General features: G+C 44.8%; 1 protein-coding gene across 1 annotated transcript; it reads right to left on the bottom strand.

Annotated features, from left to right (window-relative positions):
• Window positions 1-10,236: 10,236 nt before the first annotated feature.
• Window positions 10,237-19,779, bottom strand: LOC118842583 (tumor necrosis factor receptor superfamily member 23-like). Its single transcript, XM_036750025.1, has 7 exons — window positions 19,740-19,779; window positions 18,347-18,467; window positions 16,704-16,829; window positions 14,539-14,650; window positions 11,877-11,950; window positions 11,264-11,299; window positions 10,237-10,391 (listed from the first exon to the last, which is right to left on the bottom strand). The coding sequence occupies exons 1-7, from the start codon at window positions 19,770-19,772 to the stop codon at window positions 10,237-10,239; spliced, it is 657 nt and encodes a 218-aa protein (XP_036605920.1). The 5' UTR covers window positions 19,773-19,779.
• Between the last annotated feature and the right edge of the window lie 809 nt (window positions 19,780-20,588).

Below are 20,588 nucleotides of genomic sequence, written 5' to 3'. Positions count from 1 at the left end.
AATGCTAGATCTTAAGTTTCCTCAGTCCACTTTGGATCCGTGACTTGGAACTGGGTAGTTAGCAATAGGGGTCCTACCTGACACCCTTTTCGTATACCCTGCATAAGACCAAGCCTCTCTATGTCTGGGACCTCTTTTTCCTTAGTATGAAGCCTTGGGTCTCTTCATTGAAATGCTCTGTATAAGCCATTCCTGGCTAGACTTCATTCCAGTGTTTTCAGACTTCTCTGATTCCTTTGCCAACCTGAGCTGAGAAAACGACTGATGGATTTTTGCTTTTATTTCTTCACCAGGAATTAGTCTGGTGCATTTTATAAATTTGTGTGGAGTTGTTGTTGGGTAGAACTCAGATAGCTATACTTCTTGACATTCTGCTATCTTGTCTCTGCCCCATCCCTTGCAATAAAATTAAAAAAGGTGGGGGGAGCAGTTTGGTAAAACTAATATATCAGCACCAGCCCTTGAGTCAAGAGGACCTGAGTTCAAATCCATCCTCAGACACTTGACACACTTGCTAGCTGTGTGACCTTGGGCAAGTCACTAAACCCCAATTGCCCTGCCTTTCCCCCCTCCGAAAAAAACCCCCAAACAACTACTATATCAACTGTGTCTGACAGCATATGCAGTATTTCACACCCATAGTTCTTCTTTTCTATAATGCAGAAAGGGAGGTGTATTTTTTTTCCAATTCTCCCCTAGGGCCAATATGCTTTGTTTCTTGCAGCTCCACTTCAGCTCAGTCTCAGTTTCGTGAAGGGTTGATTGAGCTTTCCTGGTGACCTTGGGACAATAACTTCCTCTCCTCTGATGCCTCAGTTTCTTCTGCTATAACAAGGATTTGGGCAGGAAATTCCTTATGCTTCCCCCCTTCCCTCTACTAGAACAATATTAATAAAAGAAACTTTGAACACATCTGTCATCCCAGTACCTAGCACATGTGGATTTAAATGTTTTTCTTTTTATGTAAATAATATTTTGTTTTTTCCAATTACATGTAAAGATAGTTTTTAATATTCATTTTTTATAAGATTTTGAGTTCCAATTTTTTCTCCCTCCCCCCTTCCCTTTCTTCCCCCCTTCACAAGACAGCAAGCAATCTGATATAGGTTATACATGTGTAATTATGCAAACATCCTCATTGGTCACGTTGTGAAAGAAGAATCAGAATGAAAAGGAAAAGCTACAAAAAATAAAAAACAAAAAAGGGAAAAATATTATACTTCAATCTTCATTCAGACTCCATGATCCTTTCTCTGGATGTGGATAGCATTTTCTGTCATGAGTCTTTTGGAGTTGTCTTGGATCATTGTATTGCTGAAAAGAGCTAAGTCTATCAAAATTGATCATTGCACAGTGTTGCTGTTACTGTGTACAATGTTCTGGTTCTGCTCACTTCTCTCAGCATCAGTACATGTAAGTCTTTCCAGGTTTTTTTCCTGCAATCTACCCGCTCATCATTTCTTTTAGAACAATAGTATTCCATTACATTTGTATACCACAACTTGTTCAGTCATTTCCCAATTGACAGGCATTCCATCAATTTCCAATTCTTTGCCACCACAAAAAGAGCTGCTATAAATATTTTTGTACATGTGGGTCCTTTTCCCTTTTCATGATCTCTTTGGGATACTGACCTAGTAGTTGTATTGCTGGATCAAAGGGTGTGTACAGTTTTACAGCCCTTTGGGCATAGTTCCAAATTGCTTTCCAGAATGGTTGGATCAGTTCACAACTCCACCAACATTTCATTAGTGTCCCAGTTTTTCCCCACATCTTCTCCAACATTTATCATTTGAAAGGTGTCGTTTCTTATAGAAAGACATTATTTGACATTGCCAACCCCTCTCAGGGAACCTAAACTTATTTCCGCTATTCACCTTGACTCCTACTCATTTGTGAAGCCTGTGAGTCACAGCAGATGGCATCCCAGAATCTTTAAAACCTCAGATTCCCTGAAGGGATCTCCACACATTATTCTGTCCCATGCTCCTCACATCTATCACTTACCAATATTTTAGTGCCTTCTATGTGCTCAGTTTTGCTCAAAGCACTTTATGTTCTGAATGATTTCTACCAGAGTCCGAAGCAAAGCCCTTACTGAGTGTCCCACATTTGACATCATTTCCAAGCATACCCATTGCTTGGACACACAATGACCAACTCACTCAGGTACTTATGCTCCATTCTCTAAATGTTTCTTGGTCCTAGATCCAGAACTGCCTGCTTCCATTACCATACTGATCACAATCAAGTGAGCACCAGGCTAATGCCTATTAATAAGGGTTAGACTTAATGTGACTTTGAAAACAGGCCTTGTAGCCTCCTTGACAGAGTCCTGACCCACACATTTTACAGTATGAGATCTGTGAATGAGCGTTTACATTGCCTATGTAACTATTGTTCTATTTTAAACCATAAGGGAATGGTGGTGGAGGGCAGTGATAAATACAACTTGGAGACTTTAGGGAGCCCTGTGGTCAGGAAGTGTTGTAACTGGTGCCACTAGTAATGGTTCATCTTAAATAGACAAAGCTTTGATTGTGATAGTGATGCCTTTCCAATTGAAGCATTTGCAAGTAAATAATGCATATTCACAGATGTTATCTCATCTGATCTTCCCAACAGCCATCCCCAAAATTCTGAAAAATGATGTGGTAGGTGACAGATTTGGAGAGAAAAAATATGCAGCGTTGGCTCTTGGGGGTGGGGCAGAAGAGGAGGGCTGAGGGAATAACCTGTGCCTAAGTCCTTGGACATTGCTGCTTTGTCTGGACTTCTAGCTTCGGGAAGATCATCTTCCATTGAACTTTTCCATCTCATACACACACATATAGCCAAAGGTCAACATCCCTCCAGTTTATGAAGAAGGCCTCATTTATAGGATTCTGGGAAAGATGGTGGAGTCTAGGGACCATATCTTATTCATAATCCCAGACTTCTACAGAGTATGGATGTCTCACAATCATTTCCAAAGTTCTTCAGAGAGACCTTGAAAGGATCCTTGTATCAATTCTTCTGACCACCATGTGAGCACTTGCCTTGTGTGAGTTGTCCACTAAATAGTCTTTTAGGCAAATGTACATTTGGCATTCAAACAATGTGGCCAGCCCATTGGAGTTGTGCTCTTTCCAATAGAGTTTGAGTGCTTGGCAGTTTAGTTTGAGAAAGGTCCCCAGTAGCAAGGCCTTATCTTGCCAGGTGATCTTCAGAATCTTCCTAAGACAAATCAAATGGAAGTGATTCAGTTTCCTGGCATGATGCTCGTATGCTGTCCAGGTGTCACAGACAATGAGGCCAGCACAACGGCTCTGTGGACCTTCAGTTTGGTAAGCAGTCTAATACCTTTTCTCTCCCACACTTTCCTTTGGAGCCTCCCAAACACTGAGCCACCTCTGGCAATGTGTGCATCAACTTCATTATCTATGTGGACATCCCTGGAAAGTATGCTGCCAAGATAAGTGAACTTATCCTTGGCATTCAAAATTCCTCCATTTGCTGTAACTGATGGTTCCAAGTATGGAAGGCACAGTGCTGTCTGGCAGAGAACCTGTTTTCTTGGTGTTAATTGTCAGGCCAAAATTAGCACAAGTGGCAGAGAATCAATCCACACTCTATTGCACCTTAGCCTCCAAGGCTGCATTGAGTGCACAATCATCTGTGAACAAAGAGTCATGTACCAACTCTCCCTCTGCTTTAGTCTTGGCTTGTAGTATTTTCAAGTTAAATAATTTACTGTCAGTGCATCAGTTGATGCCTTTCTCACCCTCCTTGAAAGTGTCTGGCAACACTGCTGAAAATACCATATTAGGAAGCATATAGCTCTCCTTTACTCCATTGGTGACTGGGGAAAAGTGAGAGCATTGTCCACCATCCAGAACCCATGCAAGCATACTGTCATGGAACTGGTGTACAATACTGATGAACTTCTCTGAGCAACCAAGTTTTGCCATGATCTTCCACAAGCCCTCATGACTGACAGTATCAAGGGCCTTTGTCAGATTGATGAACATTGTGTACAGACCTCTATTCTTCTGACATTTCTCTTGGACTTGTTGGGCAGCAAACACCTTATCAACCTTACCTCTATCCTATCTGAAGCCACATTGGCTCTCAGGTAGGTGACCATCCTCCAGGTGAAGGATCAGCCCGTTAAGAAGGACTCTGGCAAGACCCTTACACTAAGGATTAAGAGAGAGATGCCCCCTGTGATTGTCAGAGGACAACATATTTCCCTTTCTTTTATAGAGATGGACAAAGGGGTTATCTTTGAACTCTTGGAGAGGTAACCTCCTCTTGCCATATAACCTGGAAAATTTCAATCAGCCTTTGTATGAGCAGTGGACCCCTTGCCTTATAAATCTCAGCTAGAATAGAATCAGCACTAGGCACTTCGCCACACAAGAGAAGCCTAACGGCATTCAAAACCTCTTTTCCAGTTGGAAGTTTGACCATGGAGAATTGACATCAACCTGAGGCATATGGTCACTGGCTTCAGCATTGGTTGGTGATGGTCTGTTGAGAATGCTATGGAAATGTTCAACTCCTCTCTATCATGTTCTTATCACTAATCAATGTGTTTGCTGTGCTCCAGTGTGACAGATGCTGATCACAGGCCAATTGTGTATGAAAAGGCAGCATGGACAAGCATATTGGAAAATCAGTGTCCAGTGTAGAACCTACCTCCTAGAAGGTGTAGGAGCAGGGCCAGAGCCCAAAGCCTCCTCCAGAGCTCTGGAAGCAGGAGAGAACAGGGCAAACAGCTTGGGGCCCTAAGGAAAACTGTTGAACCAATTTGTACCTGTCTGAGAATCTGAATGGCTCACATGGCCACCACTGGGAAGTGCCCAATCATCATCTTCCTACTTTCCAAGTAGCTGGTGGGCCCTGAGACTGGGGGCCTGGCCAGGGCTTCACTTATCCCTGCCAGAGACAGTCCTATCTCTGCCAGGGACTGATAGATGTGCACAAAGTGAGGACCATGTACAAATCCTGATGTGTGATTGCTGAAATCACTTGAATCTCCAATGTCTGTTCAGTATATTTTTGGGGTCTTAGGATCCCCCAAAAAATCAGATCTGCTGTCTTTATCTTCCCTCTACCCTCACATTTACTTGAAAGGACTGCATGGGCTTTGTAGCTAGAAATCCTAGACTAGATGAGAAAGCCGCTCATTTCTTCTCTAACTTCCTTTTCCTCCTCCGAGGAGCCAGGATGGTCAGACAACAATCAACATACACCTCTTAGACAGTCACTGAACCCAGGTATTAGGGATACAAAGGCAGAGACTGGTTCTGGGCCCTTAGTCCACCACCTCTCTGCCAAGACATAGAATGCTATTTTATTAAAAGTTAATGTATTTGAAGGTTAATTGGGAAGTTTTGCTGTGACGAAATTTAGTATAAAAATAATTTTAAAGGTTTTTGACTCATATGTAAGCCCTCCTCCCTGAAGAACGAAACTCTTTTAAGACATGTGAATTGTAAATGGCTTATAGTTCATGGTTTTCTGTAGCATAGCTTTGTAGCTAATTTTGAAACTTTAAAAATGCAATAATATTTTAAAATTTTAAATTATTTTATCTATTTTATTAAATATTCACATTTAAAATAGAAAATATTTAAAGATATATTTAAGCAATGTCTCAAAAAATCAACACCTCATTTTGTACCCTTGGACCCTGGCTTCTGTGGAGATGCAGATAGAGGACTTTTTCAGTCCTCTGAACTTAGTTGATGGTGTCAAAGTAATTATAAGAATTGCCTTTAAATTAAAATTTAAAAGCAGGAAGCAGTAACCTCCATGAAGCTTGGGGGAAGTGGGAGGAGGATGGTGTTCCAGATGTATCATAATCTCTCTTCAAGAACCCTGCTGAGAGGTCACAGGGCAACCCTAACCTCAGCTCAGATAAAAAAGGACTACCTAGCACAGGGATCCTGGGTCTGATGCCTCCTCAGGGCTCCCCAGTCCTTGGACCAGGGAGGAACACCCCTGCTCTCCCCCTTGCCTCCACCCCTCCTGGCCCTTGGCCTATATCTGTTCAAGGGATGTATCTAGACCTGATCTTGCACTATTTGGATAAAAACTTTTAAATATCATTTAAGAAGATAAGATCAAAGTTAAATGATGAAATGAAATAAAATCAGTTTTCTGGGCCTTTCTGCTAGGAGGAAGGACAGCTAAGAGTAGCTATTTCAACAACAAAATCAGTTTTTCGTGCTGAAAGACCAATGGATCTATCTACAGATTATTCCCATCCTGGCTCCCCTTTCTGAACTTAGAGCCTCTCTGCTCACACAAGGGTATCCAGTTCAAGACCAGGAAAGGATTCATCAGGAAGGAAATCAACCAGACTTCTAACAAGGTGAAGACATCACTCCTGGGGTTCTGTCCTCAAGATTAAGGCAGGTGAAACAATTGACTAGCATTTCTTAAGCACGTATTAAATGCTGGGAATATAAAGAAAGGCAAAAGGCAGTCCCTGCCCTCAAGGACCTCCCAGAGTAACTGGGGAGACAAAGTACAATCACATGTTCAGAACAGCTAGAGAGAGGATAAGTTGGAGACATTGATAGAGAATGAAGACAGACCAGAAAGAGCTTATTGTTGAAGGTGAGCCTTAGAGAAAGTCAGGAAGTGGAGACAGGAGCATTCCAGGCATGGGGGACAAAGAGTGAACAAGTTCTGAGTCAGGAGGGTTAGAGGTGGAAGGATGTAAAATGAGGGAATAGAAGGGCTATAGAAACCAGAGGATTTTAGATTTGGTTTTGGCAGCAATAGGGAACCAGTGCAATTTATTGACATGGATGGCATGGTCAGACCTGGGCTTTAAGACAATCACTTTGGCAGCTGAATGAAGTATGGATTGGAGTGAGGAGAGATGGGAGGCAAGCATACACCCCCTCCCCAGTAGCTATTGTCATATTCCAGAGGTGAGGTGAAGAGGATCTGCAGCAGGAGATGGCAATGTAAGTGAATCAGTTCACTTGTGAGCATCAAGCTTTGTGCAGAAGGATAGTTGTCCACAGCTATTGCTGAATTAATTCATTCAAGTATTACATGCCAGCTACTATTCTACAGGCTGGGATGCAATGAGGAACAAATGGTCTCAAAGCTCTAAGATTTCTTATTTATTTAAAGGATGTAATTCTAACATAATTTAAATAAATAAGAAATCTTAGTGCTCATCCAGTTCAATGCCTTAAGTTTATAGATGAGACTGAGGTCAAGGAAGGAAGGAAGGAAAGAAGAAAAGGAAAAATTGTGTGCTTCTGTCTGTATTGAGACAGTCCTTTCTCTGGAGGCAGAGAGGATACTTCATCATGAATGCATTGTTAATGTACTTTTACTTAATGGGAAGATCTTTCCCACCCATTAATAGGCCTATGTGACCTCTTTAAGTCACACGGAAACCTAAGTCACATGAGTTTGAATCACATGAAGCCTGTTGTAGAAGGAACTTGCTGAATGGGTGGAGCAGGAAGGGGTGGAGCTGGAGTAGAACTGAGAAGAAGTTGGTAAGACCAGTCAGAGCTCAGAGAGAGACACACACAAAGCAGCAGTTAGTGTGAATGAGAGAAGGGCATTTTGCTTGAGGGTGTTCATTTGTGGGAAGGCCCTAACAGAGGGAAGGCTTAGGGATGGCAGTGCTCCCTGCACTGATAATGTGTACAGATTTCTTTGTTGCTATGATGGATTTGGCTTTCTGGTGTTTGAATAAATGCTTTGGTTTTATCTTTCATGTAGAGAGTCTGTTATATTTTGCAATTCAGAACTACGCTGGCTACTACATAGCTATGGGTATCGCATTGGCGCTACATTTGCAAACAAGGATGGGATCATGAAATATCAAACCTCTACTTGGAGACAGGAAGGCTTTAGGGAAGGAAATGGATATCCCAGGATGGGAGGATTTACCTTATTCCTTGCTGGCAAGAGAGTGGGCTAAAAGCACAGGACTCTGTGAAAACTGGGAACCAAGGCTACAGAAGGGAGGACCCAGGGATTTAGAAAAATGTTTGCAAGGAATACCAATAGAACTAGGGAAAGAAATGGCAGGGCTACGTAGGAGAGGCTGGGCCTTGCTAACAAGTTATTGTATTATGTGTAAAAGCAGAGACAAGTTGCTGGAGGAAAAAGTTCAGATGAAAAAGGAGCTGGCTGATTTGCATGAGAGGTTTTCTATGCTGCAGTATTCAAATATTCCTTTAAAAGAGCAAGCTAGAAAGTTTCATGTGGTAGAAGAAAAAGCAGCCGTGAATTTAGCTCAGAAAAATAAGCAAAAAGTAACAAAAGGAAGGTACATGCAGTCCTTGCATAGGCTGGGCTTGATTGGGACCAAGACACCTGGCAAGATGTGTGGGAGGAGCATGAAACAAAGTTGGATGAGGCTTTTAGGGATGCAGAAGTTCACCCAATACGATGAAAAAAGCAGGAGAAGGGGGGGAGGGCATACAGTGTTTAGGGAAATAATTGAGGATTTTACTCAGCAAAAGGTCACAGATATTTTGAATCCATTCACCCAAAAAAAGGGGAGAATTGTTAGCATCTTGGATAGTGAGAATCAGTGATGAAGGGGCTGGAGAAGTAGGGATAAATAACATAGATTGTTTGAAATTCATAGGTATTAGTCAGAATCCTTTTGTACAGCAAGATTTTAGGGATTATCATATGCAAGGAGGTAACAATGGAACTAATCTGTTAGCTTTGGCTGCAGGAGGATGCAGTAAGCAATATCCTACTGGCTCTATGCAGTCTAGTGGAGATAGACCCTGGTATTCACTTAGAGACCCTAAATGCACTACAATGGGTTCTTTGGGATTGTCTTAGATCATGTATTGCTGAGAATAGCTAAGTCATTCACAGTTCATCATACAATATTGCTGTTACTATGTACAATATTCTCCTGGTTCTGCTCACTTCACTTTGCATCAGTTCACATAAGTCTTTCCAGATTTTTCTGAAATGATCCAACTCATTATTTCTCATAGCACAATAGTATTCCATTACAACCCTATACCACAAATTGTTCATCTATTTCAATTGATAGACATCCCCTCAATTTCCAGTTCTTAGCTACTGCAAAAAGTGATGCTATAAATATTTTTGTACAAATTTTATTGATCTCTTTGGGATACAGACTTAGTTGGTTTTGTTCATCCTTCATTTTTGAAGAGGACAATGACATCAGGAAAATGATGACATGACTTGCAGTTGACTTTAATTTGAGTGAGGGAGGGCTGTGCAAGGTCACCAGCCTCACTCTCTCCTCCAGAGCCATCTGGGTTCAGTAGCCTGATAATCCTCAGGAGAACTGGAGATGGCCCAGGATGCAATGGGAGACTCTGGCCCTTGCAGCCTAAGGCCTTTTCAGGTTCTCACTTTGAGTGAGGTAATGCCCAGTCAATTAATAGGCCTCTTTAAGAAATGAGTCAAGGGGTGGCCCCTTTAATGAGAAAAAAAGAGAAAAACAAAATCAAACTGGGAGGGGAGGACCCTCAGGGTTGCTAGTCAAAAGAGAAACAGTTACCACTGACATTCACTCTGAGCTAAGAGGGCCCAAAATGTAGCCATTGAGTGGAGGTTTGGAAAGGACCTTCCTATGAGCTTCAGAGTGAAATGGGTCTGCCGCCAGTGGCTGTGGTGCCAAATGGCTGGAGATGCCCGAATGCCTCCGAGAGTGAAAAGAAAACATGGGCCAGGCAAGAGAGTAAAGAACAGCTCTGTTTATTAAACTGAGTGACCGGCCTTATATACTTTTTTATGCAAACAGAATCAACAAGTTCACTGCAAAAACATTTGCATTGCATGACTTCCTTGTGCTTTGTTCCCTTTTGCCATAAACAATATCATGTTAATAGCCCACAGGTGGTATTTGGCACGTGTGTGCCATGGGGGTTTTGGAGAGAGCACGTGTGTGCCAAGGTGGGGTTAGGAGAGCCCGTGTGCTGAGTTATCAACCCAAGGGCAAGAACAGGCCCCAGGGAAAACCTGGCCTGTATCTATATCCCAGAATGGACTTTCTCAGAGCTGGTCAGGAAGGAAGGAAGGAAGGAAGGAAGGAAGGAAGGAAGGAAGGAAGGAAGGAAGGAAACTAGCCAGTAAACCCCAAGATAACTGGGGAGTTTCTTGGTATTGTTAGATCAAAGCACCATTTTATAGCTCTTTGAACATAGTCCCAAATTACTTTGAAGAGTTCTTTGTGTTTGAACCTAGCATGATTGGACCTTGCTGAAGTTTTTAGACATGTCCAAAGCTGTGCTTTAAGAGTTTAGTTTGGTGTCTGCAAGGAGAATGAGCGGTCATGGGCAGACTGAAAGCAAGGACATTAATGAGGATTCTGCAATATTCCAAATGAGTAGTGATGAGGGTCCAAATTAGGATGAGGAGGGTGTCTGTGAGGAAAGAGAAGGGGAAATAGGTTGGAGCAAACAAGATTTGGCCAAGTAATTGAAGGTGTGGGATGGTTGAAAGAATGGAGATATCAATCTGGGGGGCTGAAAGTCCCTGACTCGGACATCAGATTGGTCCTTATAAGGCAAGGGTATGTGAGGTAGGGGAGATTTGAGGCTGCTGAAAAGCAAACCCCCTTCCCCTTGGATCAGTACTGTGTTCTCAGACCTCCCAGAAATAGCAAATAGACAAACAAGAGCTCAAAGAAAAACCATCCCACTTCACCTTCCAAACCTTCCTTAGCTCCAGCTCCCCCCTTCCCTCTCCCTTCCATTTCTTAAAGTGCAGGAATTAGCTTTAATCCATCTCAGCAAGGGTTGGAAGCAGATGAATTTTTACAAAATATATTTTTGCTTGTTCCCACTCCCAACCCTACCTTCAAGTAAAGAGGAGATATCACATGCATTCCCTGACCCCTCACACCCAAAGGCCCATTATTTACCATTTCTGTTTCCACATTCAGTGATTAGAAACCCAATAGACCCCGCCAATAAGAACTAGAAACCAAAAGAATCAGAATCCAAAGCCAATCTGGTGTGCTTCCTACAAGGAAAAAGCAAAAAATGAGTTCGTGAAAAAAGAATAAGAGCCCACCCATCCTTGGCTGATCTCTCAACTCCGCCCTGAGGGCCATCTCCAGTTGTCCCGATCTATATCTGGCCACTGGACCTAGATGGCTCAGGAGAAAATGATGCTGGTGACCCTGCACAGCCCTCCCTCACTTAAATCCATGGCATCACCTCTCTGATGATGTCATGGTCCTCTTAAAGAACAAAAGACAAACAACAACAAAACAACAACAAAAAGAACTTACCTCTGACAGCTGATGATTCTGCTCTGAAGGTGATGCCTGGAAGGAGGAGAATGAGCATGTCACTGTGGCCTAGTGGAAAGAGCCTTGAACTACAAGCCAGAAAGCTGGGTTCATGTTCTGGTTTTGATTTAATGGGTCATGAGGCCTTGGCCAAGTGACTTCCCCATTCTGAATCTTAGCTTCCTCAACTCCTTAACTGCAAAAGTGGGGATAGAGGATGAGTTGGAAGAGAAGATTGCTAAAGCCCTCCTGGCTCCAGGGATCCATGAATCATTTATTAAGTGTGACCCAGACACACAGGCCTATAGAGAAGATGCTCCAAATGAGAAGGCTTGGCCTATACCCACTGGAACTTTGACAGCCTTGGACTGTTCTTCTAGAGATGAGGTTCCTGCAGTTCCCCAGATCTAGGGGGCTGGTGCTGGAACCATTTCCTCTGACCTTTCCCAGGTTTCCTGAAGCACCCCGATTCACAGTCATGATCCACTTCCTTGAGGCATCAAAGTGCCATGGAAAGAGGGCCTCCATGTAGAGGCAGAGGACTTGGATTCAAATCCTGCCTCAGACATTAGGAAATCTGGGACCTGCTTCTTTATTACCTCCATCACCTTACCTGTCCCAGATACTCCACACAATATATCAGCTGTAGCATTGCATCCCTGAAGGATTTGTTTCCCCTCTGGGCACCTGAGACCAGAAAAGAGTGAAGGCTGCTACATGCACACACTTGCATGCGTGTGCACACACACACACACACACACACACACACACACACCACCTTTGGGCCCCATATTCTAGAATAATTACAGCACGATAGAGCTCAGGCTGCTCCACTAATGCCCTCCCTTTCCTCCAGGGTCCAAGAAGCCTAAAGCCAAGCCTTTTCCTTGAACCCAGTAACAAAGGGATGTCTCTTTACTACTTTACTTATGGCTGGAAAACCTTCACTTATTCCAGTCCTATGTGTTCAGTGTGAGCCAGGAAAGTCAATAAGGTGGGACCCTTTAAGATTCCCAAATCCAAGAAATTCTTCATCAGGGGCTTTCTGGAGCTATCTTCCAGATTCCACCCTGATAGTCCCTACTCAACAATCTCCCATTCACTTCAAGATCAAATATAAAATCTCCTGATAGGCTTTGACAGCCCCTCACAGCCTGGCCCCTTGCTATCTTTTCCTGTGTTTTCATACTTCATGCCCCTTCATACACTGCTGGAGCTGTTCCTCTCACAGATGACTCCTTTTCCCTCTGTGCTTTTGCACTGGATGTCCCTCATGCTAGAAATGCTGTTTTTAGCATAGTGCCTGGCATAGAGTCAGAATGTAATAAATTCGCACCACCTTGTGCTTCTCAGAGTCCATGGTTTCTTTCTGTAATACCCTATTTCCATAATGAACTCACACTAAGTCTAGGGGCCACATAATGGTCCCTCAAATGCATGTTTCCCTCCTTTGCAGCAGCAATATAGAGCGTCTTTTAGGCCAGAGTTAATACAAACAGAGGCAGAGGCAGAGGCTACTCGCAAGTTGTGTTTTTCCTTTGTTCTCAAAGAGGACCATGACATCAGGGAAATGATGACAGACTTGCAGTTGACTTTGATTTGAGTGAGGGAGGGCTTGTGCAAGGTCACCAGCCTCACTTTCTCCTCCAGAGCCATCTGGGTCCAGTGGCCTGATATTCACCAGGAAGTCTGGAGATGGGCCAGGATGCATTAGGAGACCCTGGCTCTTTCAGGCTGAGGTCTTTTCAGGTTCTCACTTTGAGTTATGTAAAGCTCATTCAATGAATAGTCTTCTTTAAGAAGTTAATCAAGGGATGTCCCCTTTAATCAAAACTCAAAAAACCCCTCTGCCTCCCCTCCATGCTCCATTTCAATGGCCAAAGGCTGCCTCCTTAACTTTGGATTTACTAGCTAGCTTTCTCTCCCAGTTTGATTTTGGTTTTTTTTGTGGGGTTTTTTTTGAGTTTTGATTAAAGGGGTCATCCCTTGATTAACTTTTTAAAGAGGGCTATTCACTGAATGGGCTTTATATCACTCAAAGTGAGAACCTGAAAAGACCTCAGCCTGAAAGGGCCAGAGTCTCCCAATGCATACCGGGCCATCTCCAGTTCTCCTGAGGAATATCAGGCCACTGGACCCAGATGGCTCCGGAGGAGAAAGTGAGGCTGGTGACCTTGCACAAGCCCTCCCTCACTCAAATCAAAGTCAACTGCAAGTCATGTCATCATTTCCCTGATGTCATGGTCCTCTTTGAGAACGAAGGACAAACACAGCAACAACACAATGATATAATTACATTTGCTCTGAGTCCTCAGGTAGGAAAATTCTTCCAGTTCAGGCAGAGATCAGGCTTGCAGTTTTAATCTATGTTTATTATTTATTATTATTATATATTATTGTTATTATATATTTTATTATAATATTAATTATTATATTATTATTTAACGCTCCCTAGTTATCCCCTGTCCTCTTGTTGGTGGAAGCAAAATCCATATTACTGAAGTGTTTGAGCCAAGACAGCCATGCAGATGACACTATGTATGGATAGGCAGGCACCTGGAGGGGGATTGAGGGAAAGAGCTGAGGAGGTAGGTACACTTGGTGACATCAGCTCAAGCTTCCTGTTCCAAGATGCCAGTGGAATCCATGGCCCTCTTCCATCTCTCCCTTCTCTGCCACAGCTCAGTCCTACCTTAGTTTCTTTTCAAATGAGATCACATTTTTAATTGAGAAAATATCAATAAATACCTTATCACTGAGCCTGCCACACAGTAGGTGCTTAATAAGTGCTTGTTCTCTTCCCTTTTTAATGGTTGCTCTGGGGAGGCCAGGTATTTTGGGGTCACCTCAGGATGTCCTCATTCCTTCCTCTCTGCTACCAGATATTTAGATTTTCTCTCTGGTTTTAAGTGCTCTCCTGGTTTCATACTAGCTCCTTAATTAGTGACCACCTCCACCCCCCAAATCTTCAAACACACCCAAATAGAGCAGGTCTCCAATGGCTCTCATTTCTGTTTGATTGATTCCATCAAAAAGCTGCACCCCCCTCCCAACTACTCCTGAATGTGGTTATATTATCAGCAATTGATGACCCCCCCATTTCTAATGCTTCAGGACTCAGCTCAAGCTCTACCTTCTCTATGAAGCCTTTTCTTCTGAGATCCCTTCCCCACACAGTCCCCCATCCTACCCCAGGTGCTAGCACAGACCCTCCCAAGACCTCCTAGATCATTCATGTTATATGTATTCTGGACACACTCATATGCAGCACTTACTTCTTCATGCAGGGCTGGCACACCTTGCAATCTGGGGCATCACAGAAGTAACCCTCTTTGCACTGGCACTTGGTGTTCATATATTTATAACAAGGTATCAACATCTCTTGGTCTGACAAAAAGGAAGAGGTTCAGATTAAGGTAACCCCAGAGAGGCCATCAAGCTGGTCATATACCATTCCAAGGGGAGCACCCTTGGAACAATCAAATGTCTAGAAGTGTGCTATTGTCTCACTTGGCCAGGCAGCTGGCCAGACAACCTCAGAGTTCCAATATGACAGCTGGGAGTGACTGCCTAGATGTGAAGCTTCCTTCCTATAAACAGGGATGCTAGAAGCTGGTCCCCCAATCTGCCTGGGCAAAAATGCCAGCACTCTGGGACACCCTAGCAAGGTTGTTGTTCACAATGAGCTCAGCTCTCCTGGTCTCTGAAGCATATATATTATATATACTCTATATTGTACACAGCCTGCTCAACATTGCACCTAGTCTACTATGCAGCTGGGTGGTCCACTGGAGAAAGCTCTAGACCTGGAGTCAGGAAGACTCATTTCAAATGCAGCCACTTACTAGCTATGAGACCCTGGACAAAGTTCTGTTTGCCTCAGTTTCTACAAGTGTCAAATGAGGATAATAGCTAGTGTTTGGCTCCCAGAGTTGTTGTGAGGATCAAAGGAGATATTTATAAAGTGCTGTGTAAACCTTAAGTACTATATAATTGCTATGTATGCTTATTCTTGCTGTTAATGTTGTTGAACAGTGGTAGGCCCTGCAAGAGGCGATGCCGCACAGGACCCTGGTTTATCTGCACATCAGGTTGGGTCAGGGGAGATAACATATGCAGGTATTGTTCCCCCATACCAGCAATTCAATATACATTTATTAAGCACCTAGTATGTGCCAGGTACTGTGCTAAGCAGCAGGGATACAAAAAGAGGCAAAAGACAGTCCCTGCCCTCAAGGAGTGTACAATCTAATGGAGGAGACAACAAGCAAACACACACACACATACACATACACACATGCATATATATATATATATATATGTGTGTGTGTGTATGTACATATAAACACATACATATACACAAAACAAGCTATATATAGGATAAATAAGAAATAATTAAAAGAGGAAGGTGCTAGAAATGAGAGGGGTTGGGGAAAGTTTTCTCTAGCAGACAGGATTTTAGTTGGAACTTAAAGGAAGCCAGGGAGGTAAGTAGTATGAGTGGAGGAGGCAGAGCCTTCCAGGAATGGAGGACCACTCAATGACTGGGCCTCCATTCCTCCCACAAAAGTAGGAAAGAAACAGTAGGCATGTCTGTGTGAAGGAGTGAGGAATAGGTTGGGATAATGTTGCAACTGCACAATGTGAGGATATTGAAATCTCCACAAATTGGGGATGTTGAAATCTCCACAATGTAGGGCTACCCCAGCAGCAAGCCATAGATGGAAAAGCAAACTAGGGCATCTGGAATTAAGCCAGGTGGACATCCCTGGCAGGAAGCGGGTGGGGGAATTTGGGTCCCTTAGCCACATTCTCTGAATCTCAGGACTAGCCTTTCCCACCCAAAGTTCTGTGACTTTCTTCTCCTATTTAGATTCCTCCAGAGTTAGCCAAACTCTCACCTCTGACAGGGGAACAGCTGAGGGGCAGGACACTGGAGGCATCCATAGAGGATATACCCCAGAACACTAGTCTCTATCCTGGGTACCACTACTGCCCACCCTTCCTGGGACCTAGGTTACTCCCCACTAGGGATCCAAGGAAGGCTTTTATGTACTCATGTTGACCTTTAGCAGCTTGAAGGATAATTCAAAATTCTCCAAACCCTGCCCTCTTTCATCCCCCCATCCTAATTCTCCAGCACTGATTCGTGAAGAGGATGCCAGGTTGTTCTCTGCAGGGAGGAAGTAAGCCAATCCTGGGTGATCCTGAATGAGATGCCCCCTCCCACACAGGTCCTCCTGTCCATAGGGCTAAATTCCAACTCTCTCCCCTGACCATCAAATTGGAGACCTGTGGCTTGGGGTGGAAGGATGGGGGGCAGTGGTCTGTCATCAATGCCAAACTCTGACTCAGGGGAGGAGGTCATTCCAGGTCTGATGCCCCAGGACCTCTGGGCTGGCATCCCTCTCCTCACGGAAGCTTGTAGGAACATACTGACCTTCTCTGCACTGGGTACACTGCCTGCAGGTCTCCAGTCCATTCTTAGGGGCATACTCTCCAAGGGGGCACTCCTGACAATCTCCAAGGGTGTGGGAGATGTCGCAATGCTTGCCGACACGGGTGCCTGAGGAGGTCACAAAGGCTGCATAAGATTCAGTAGTGACTAAGAGTCAAAGAGAAAATGCCTTCTGGTTACAAAGTAGAGGATTCCCTTTTCAGCGTAGGCAGTATTCTACTCCCATAGGCCTTCTTCACCTCTGAAAAGAAGGGAGGGAGCCGTAATTTCTCAGCTCTTCTCCAGGGCCAGCCCAGATCCTTACAATTATCCAGCAGTCCCTTTAAGATCACTTGTTCTTCCAATTTATGTTGCTGGAAGACCTTGTGTGTATTGTCTTCCTGTCTCTGCTTGCCTCACTTTACATCAGTTCCTCCTTGTCTCTTTTCACAGGGAAGAAATACTCCCTCACATTCCAGTACCCAGTCTGTCTAACCATGCCCTAAACCTAAATCAAGGGTATCCATGATGTTTCTAGTTCTTATGCACCACAAAAAGATGGGCTGCTATGAGTCCATAATAGTCTGATGTGTCTGGGGATCTTCTTTCTGCCCTGCCCCTGCTGGGGTTTATGCAGATAATTGGGAGGGATCTCTGCGTTACAGGATCTGTATGAACAATTCAGTGGTAAAATTCCATACAGAAATCTGGTATGCCTGAACCAAGTCCCCTCCCTACCAGCACTGTAATTTCTGTCTATGCTCTTATCTTCCCATAAGCCCTCCAAAATCAGAGACAGACTAGGAAAGACTTGGAAGGTCAAGCTGAGAACTTTTTTATTTCTTCCTAAGGGTAACAGGAAGCCACAGAAGCTCCATGAGCAGGTTAGGCTATGACATGATCAGATCTCTAGATCAGTGTCTTAGAAATGTCAACTCTGGCAGCAGTGGGGAAGAGGAATTGGAGAGGGGAAGAAGAGGAAGCATGGAGACCCTTCAAAAAGAAATCTATTGCAGTAAATGGAGCAAGAGGTGATGAAGTTTTGAAGGAAGCGGGAAGCTGGGCCAGTGGATGATGAGAGGGTTGCAGGGGATGTTGTAAGGGTAGGTCAGCATTCTTAGAGGTGGTGATAGGCAGTTATTCTTGAGGTTTGGAGGACTGCACACAAATGCCAAAAGAGGGAGGAAGATGACATCTGGAGTTCAGTGAGGGGAGGCTCGTTGAGCCTGGCTGTTCCAAAGGGCATGTGAAGTGGAGTGAAGTGTGATAAGGCTGGAAAGGGAACCTGGAGTACCCGGTGGATGGATTAAAAAACGCCAGGCTGAGGAGTCGGCATTTTCACGGGCAGTAGTGAGCCACTGAACGTATTAGAGCATGGTGGGAAGCCTAGCCTCCGCTTTGACATTCAACAAGTGAAGATGAGAACAGCTGTGGTTCTTAACCCATAGGCAGGCTTTAAGGGCGGGAAATGCTATGAAAACTTTAATGAGCCCTAGAAATAACAAACTCTGTGTCTCTAAGCCTCAGGTCTCAAATGCAATCGGAGCAGAGGGAGAGGAGTTAGAACTGGCCCCGTGGAGAGGAGAATGGCCGGACTGAGCGGGGGAAGGAGGAGATCAATGACCTGGGTGGTAGGAGCCACGTACCAGCTGGGCAGTAAGAGCAGCAACGCCCCTCATGCCAGTATTCCTTTTCTGAGTCACAAGACCCCCCTGATTTTCTGTAGTTTTGTTTGGACAGCAGGGCTGTCTCCGATTTTCTCAAAACCTGGAAGGAGAGACAAAATATTTTCAACATAAATTAAGTCTGAGGGCTGCTCTCCTCCCCTGAAGTTCTGTAAGTCTGCCTAAGATGTTCCCCCCTACCCCCAACCCAACCCCACCCCCAGTATCCCAGTCTCACCACGAGCAGCAGCAGCAGCAGCCGCAGCCAGAAGGCTCTAGTGCCGTAGTACATGACTCCTCTGCCTGGGGGGACTGACGCGGCAGCAGTCACACCCACACACCTACTCAGGGCGCCGCCGGGCTCCCCGACACGTCGCCCCGCCCTCCTTGCTGAGTCTGACTCAGACTGAGACCGCCTAATTCTCTAGGGTCTCCAAAGCAACGCGCCGCCCTGAGAAAATGTGTGGAAATGAGCCCAGCCCAGCCCCGTACCCTACCCCCCACCCCACCCCGCCCCGCCTCCCTCCCTGCGGAGGACAGCGCAGTCGTGGGAAGGGGAATAACCAGGGGCCGCTCAGATTGAGCAAGGGATCCTAGATGTGACTGTTTCGAGGACGTTCCTTTCCTTCCGCTAGAAGTCTCTTTCCTTCCCGGCCCCTCCCAGTTTTTCCTCCCCAGGTTGTGTCTTCTGTTCTCTCTGTCTCTCACTTCTCCCTCTACACCAGTCTGGCTTTCTTCCTTTTTCTCTCTCTCCCATTCCCCAATTTCCCTCCCTGTTTCTATCTCTCCATCCTTCTGTCTTTTGGGGGTGGGGGGAGGAACTGATGCTGTTGAAGATGTATTAGGCTGACTGGGGGAAAGTTGAGACAACTCTGAGGTTCAGCCTTCAAGGGGTCCCCTGTTAAGGGGAAGTAGTCAGAAAAAGAGCCAGCAGGGAAACTATGGAGACTGAAATTACCAAAGGTTTGATCCTGTTAAAAATACCCATCTGGTACATACCTACCTAGAAGTGGAACTTTTTTTTAAAACTATTTTCCCTTTTGGAGCACTGAGATAATCAAGTGCCTTTGATGAGTCTTGTGAGCCGCTGAACGTATTAGAGCATGGTGGGAAGCCTAGCCTCCGCTTTGACATTCAACAAGTGAAGATGAGAACAGCTGTGGTTCTTAACCCATAGGCAGGCTTTAAGGGCGGGAAATGCTATGAAAACTTTAATGAGCCCTAGAAATAACAAACTCTGTGTCTCTAAGCCTCAGGTCTCAAATGCAATCGGAGCAGAGGGAGAGGAGTTAGAACTGGCCCCGTGGAGAGGAAAATGGCCGGACTGAGCGGGGGAAGGAGGAGATCAATGACCTGGGTGGTAGGAGCCACGTACCAGCTGGGCAGTAAGAGCAGCAACGCCCCTCATGCCAGTATTCCTTTTCTGAGTCACAAGACCCCCCTGATTTTCTGTAGTTTTGTTTGGACAGCAGGGCTGTCTCCGATTTTCTCACAACCTGGAAGGAGAGACAAAATATTTTCAACATAAATTAAGTCTGAGGGCTGCTCTCCTCCCCTGAAGTTCTGTAAGTCTGCCTAAGATGTTCCCCCCTACCCCCAACCCAACCCCACCCCCAGTATGCCCAGTCTCACCACGGGCAGCGGCAGCAGCAGCAGCAGCAGCAGCAGCAGCAGCAGCCAGGAGAAGGCTCTAGTGCCCTAGTACATGACTCCTCTGCCTGGGGGGACTGACGCGGCAGCAGTCACACCCACACACCTACTCAGGGCGCCGCCGGGCTCCCCGACACGTCGCCCCGCCCTCCTTGCTGAGTCTGACTCAGACTGAGACCGCCTAACTCTCTAGGGGGAGGAACTGATGCAGTTGAAGATGTATTGGGCTGACTGGGGGAAAGTTGAGACAACTCTGAGGTTCAGCCTTCAAGGGGTCCCCTGTTAAGGGGAAGTAGTCAGAAAAAGAGCAAGCAGGGAAACTATGGAGACTGAAATTACCAAAGGTTTGATCCTGTTAAAAATACCCATCTGGTACATACCTACCTAGAAGTGGAACTTTTTTTTAAAACTATTTTCCCTTTTGGAGCACTGAGATAATCAAGTGCCTTTGATGAGTCTTTGTTCCTTTGATTAAACCAAGAGTCTTTGACCTGCTTAAGAAACAAGAAAGCCTAGTTCACATAGGTTTGAGTCGCATGGTTATGACACCCTTTGACCCTGAACAGGGTATATA

The sequence above is a fragment of the Trichosurus vulpecula genome, chromosome 3 (assembly GCF_011100635.1).
Source record: "Trichosurus vulpecula isolate mTriVul1 chromosome 3, mTriVul1.pri, whole genome shotgun sequence".
Taxonomy (NCBI): domain Eukaryota; kingdom Metazoa; phylum Chordata; class Mammalia; order Diprotodontia; family Phalangeridae; genus Trichosurus; species Trichosurus vulpecula.
This window is presented reverse-complemented; position numbering and strand designations above follow the sequence as displayed.

Bases quoted from the DNA above. Each gene is read 5' to 3' on its own strand.
- LOC118842583 (XM_036750025.1), bottom strand. From the start codon at position 19,772: ATGAGGGGCGTTGCTGCTCTTACTGCCCAGCTG. The intron at 16,830-18,346 runs GTACGTGGCTCC...TGACCTCCTCAG, and splicing joins CTGCTCTTACTGCCCAGCTG to GCACCCGTGTCGGCAAGCAT. The intron at 10,392-11,263 runs GTAAGTTCTTTT...CTTTCCTCACAG, and splicing joins AGAATCATCAGCTGTCAGAG to ACACCCTCCTCATCCTAATT.